The 3,836-nt window shown below is 37.3% G+C and overlaps 1 protein-coding gene across 1 annotated transcript; it reads right to left on the bottom strand.

Moving 5' to 3' along the window:
* Window positions 1–743: 743 nt before the first annotated feature.
* Window positions 744–2,937, bottom strand: LOC114178826 (homeobox-leucine zipper protein ATHB-13-like). Its single transcript, XM_028064939.2, has 3 exons — window positions 2,412–2,937; window positions 1,952–2,328; window positions 744–1,227 (listed from the first exon to the last, which is right to left on the bottom strand). Exons 1-3 carry the CDS (start codon window positions 2,521–2,523, stop codon window positions 880–882), a joined length of 837 nt encoding a protein of 278 aa, XP_027920740.1. The 5' UTR covers window positions 2,524–2,937; the 3' UTR covers window positions 744–879.
* Window positions 2,938–3,836: the final 899 nt, after the last annotated feature.

The raw sequence follows: 3,836 nt of genomic DNA, 5'->3' as shown, positions 1-3,836 counted from the left end.
GATGAGTTGAAAGTGAAGGTGAAAAGAGAGAAGTGGGGGTGACAGTGATCACACATGGAGTAGCAAGGACTACTACACTGATCCACTCTCGCTCCTTCCCTTGTCATGAACAACAAAATCGACAATGTCCCATTCACGAGAATGACCATTTCCAACTCTCCTTGTTTTCTTCCCACCCTTTCCATCTCCTTGTCTTCTTTCTCTCTTGAAATGTGTGTTTGATTCCTTTCTTTTTTTAATACCCACTTTCTCAAATTCCATTGCATTTTTCTTCACCCTTCTATATGCTATGCTATACTCATCACGGATCAAACAAATCATCGCATATAATTAAATTCTTATTAAAACAAATGCTCACGTTTAACGTCTATGCCAACACATACACAAAAAACACTCTCGTACGTAGTACATGCAAAATAAAATTCTTTAGCAGTACAAAGGTTTGATTCAAAAGCAAGCAAAGTTAAAAAATTCGGGAAAATGTGAAGAGAATCTCCCCCTTTAGTGGCCCCTCTGCAATTGCCTGCAATCAGACACCAACAAGCACGGTCTCGCAGTTAATTGGAAATTTTTTTCTCACCACCCATTACTCAAAAGTTTCAAGAAAACCAGTCCTTTTAATTAACTGAAAAAGAAAAGGTGACCAAGTCTTTATTCTTTTTATGTAAAATTTTCAAGCCCCACCTGAAATATTCTGCTTGATATCTCCTATTTTATACATCAATTTTTTACCAAAACATGGGTTTTAATGTAATAACTCATTAAGTATATGGTAATCAATTGACACAGACACCCTCGAGATGATTTCATTTTCATCCGGAAAAGGGAAAACTACATTGCAATCTGAAACTCTCACTCTCTCACTCTCTCTTTGCTTGATCAATTGAAATGCTGCTGCTCCAACCAAGGCCAAAGGCCAGATTGATCATCAATGCCACAAAACATGTTGCTTAAGCTCTCTTCTTTGACCATATGATCAATCTTTTGGCACTGAAGTTCTGGCCTTGAAGTTGTTTGGAAAAGCTGAGCAACTCCTGTTGGTCTAGTAGAAGATGGAAAGAGGTTTCTGCTGTTCTGCTGAGTGGATAGAGGACTGTCAATAGCTGGGGTTCTTGAGATATCCAACTTGATTTCTGAGCTGTTCTCACTTCTATTGCTGCTGGAGCCCTCAGTTTCTTTATTCAGGTTGATGGATTCGGTGGGTTCTCTGCTTTTCAGTGCCAATATCTGCGGCAGTGAGTGGCAGCAGTGAAATTAGCAAATCCAAAATACCACAAATCTTAACATGCACCAAAGCTTCAACCATCAAACGTGTAATCAGCCTAAAACCAAGGTGTCAATGTCAAAAGGACCCAAATCATTGTTTATTTCCAAACCAAGGAAACTATGCGTTGCATGACAAGCATGTAATTGAGTGGAATCTGGTCTTTCTGAACTTACTGTGGATGATTGGAAAAAGCATCTTTGCAGAAAGCTATCATAAAAAGGTTCTGAAAGCCACGATATACAATTTTTCAAAAAGAAAAAGATCATGATTACCTAGCTTTATTGTAAAAAATCAAAACAATCAGACATAGCTAAACTTTAACATCCCTCCACTTCTTCTTCAATTTAGGATTAATTTCAATCATTCTCTCAGCAACCACATATCAGAAGGAAACAAAAATGAACTATAAAGAGGTAAAATACGTCGATCTTTTCCCGTAAGTTAAAGTTAATTTATACACATCAACAACAGAAAAGTTAGCTAAAAAGGTTGCTATAAAATGTTTAAGCTATTTTATCTTCTTAAGCAATTTTTTCATCTCTGCATGTAAGTATTTTGTTGAGAAAGTTATCTGAATTGGGCCATAGAATTCAAGAAAAATCGATCTTCCTTCCTAAGTTCTCTTCTTACAAAACAAGGATCTTTAAAAAACAATTGAACCTCAAACATAAGAAAATTGCAAACCTCAGTCTGAAGTTTTTGGTTCTGAGCTTGAAGTGCATCATTATCTGCCTTGATAGCTTCATATTGTCTTTTGAGAAGATCATAGTCCTTCTCCAACTGCTTGGTCTTCCACCTAGCCCTCCTGTTCTGGAACCATATAGCAATCTGTCTAGGCTGCAAGCCAAGAGCCCTCGCCAGCTGCATTTTCCTCTCAGGTTCAAGCTTGTTTCCCAACTCAAAGCTCTTCTCAAGTGTCTTCACCTGTTCCATGTTAAGCCTCCTTTTCTTCTCTCCTGCTTGTGATCCATCATCAGATAAATCCTCCTCAGCATTCGCTTCTTCTCCAAGTTCAATCCCCGAAAATGACATAGATCTCTTGCCCAGAAAGGATGCTCCTCCTGCATCAACATTTGAAACATGGTATTAATCCCATAATAAATTATTGCACTACTAGGTACTTGTTTATGTCTAAAGTGAGTACCATGGTACTCTTGAGGTGCACATGAAGTTATAATTGAGTTGAGTGAAGGTGGAGGTTGATGGTCATCTTGGTGAGGTGTTTGTAGCATGAAATTTGCTGGGAAGAAAGCCATATCATTGCTAGTCTATGCCTGCCACTGATCTTCAATAGCTGAATGATATTCTGATCACCATGTGGGATGAGAAGAGAAGAATAAAACTGTGTTGTTGTGAAACAAACAACAGATAAAGAATATGGTCTGATACAGAACACCTTCTGCTAAATTGAATAGGATGGAGATATTGTCCCAAAGGATGGCTTATAAAGCATATGAGGTTCTACGGAGAGAAGAAGTATTGTGAACAAGACTAAGGTCTAATGCGCCACATCTTCCGCTAATAAATTGAAGGAGATGGAGAAATTGTTGTGAAGGGTGGCTTATATACCTTATCAGTTTAAGGGGGAAGCTCTTGTTTTCTTATGTGATAATTTCAAAAGGAAAAGGAAGTTGGGAGGAAAAGGTGAGAGAAGAGAGAAGAGAGGAAGAGAGGGACAGGGGGTGAGATATGTTTGAATCTATAGTTCTATACACCAATATATATCACTGGATTCTTTATTTTACTTATTGAATTTAAGTTGGTGCAAGTTAAATAAAAATAAAAAGTTGAAAAGGGTTCTATTTTTCATGTACATGAAAGGGAAAAACAATTAGTCAGGCTTTTTAAACTTGCATCTATATTAGATGTCAAAATGACGTTTAGCGTTTGGAAAAAGAATAAAGAAAGAAGGATTATTTTTGGAAAGGAGAAAAAGAAAGCTAACTTCTCTGCGTCAACCTGTCTAATATTCCATTGGAGTGTGTGCATGTTAAGATCATTGCTTGCAATTATTTTCCTAATGATAAATTAGCTTCTCACTTAGGAGACAGGCAGTGGGTTTTTCCTTTACAAAGAAAGCTTGTCTTTAAATATAGTTATAGGAATTGGAATGGTAGCTAGCTATACAGAGGCTATGTCCATGATTCCTTTGCTCAAGCTATAGCAAATGTAGATTCACATATATTATACGCTTATTTATAACTTGAGAAAAAAAATACATCCCTAATGATCTTCATCAGTTAAACATTAAATAATGTGCAGTAGATGGAGTAGTTGGTAATTGTTATGTGAAAGTTTCTTAGATTTTTTGGTTTAATTGAATCTAAAAGAATGGAAGTGTATTTGTTGGAGGGTAATTAAGAAGAGAGAAAGAGAAAGAGAAAGAGAGAGAGAGAAGTGGGAGGAATCTAGGGGATGGGTCCAATGAAGAGGGGCAGGGTTTGCCACCTAACCCACCAACAGGTATCATGCATTAGGACGAAGCTCTTTCGCATCAACCATTATCCCTTATTGCATCAGTTTCAACCCAGCCCCTATCTGATGATGCCTTTGTGTGTGTATACCTATG

This window comes from Vigna unguiculata, chromosome 3, assembly GCF_037176805.1.
Source record: "Vigna unguiculata cultivar grain cowpea cultivar isolate G323 ecotype 2 chromosome 3, ASM3717680v1, whole genome shotgun sequence".
NCBI lineage: Eukaryota > Viridiplantae > Streptophyta > Magnoliopsida > Fabales > Fabaceae > Vigna > Vigna unguiculata.
Note: the sequence above shows the minus strand (reverse complement) of the source record. Positions and strands in the feature narration are given on the sequence as shown.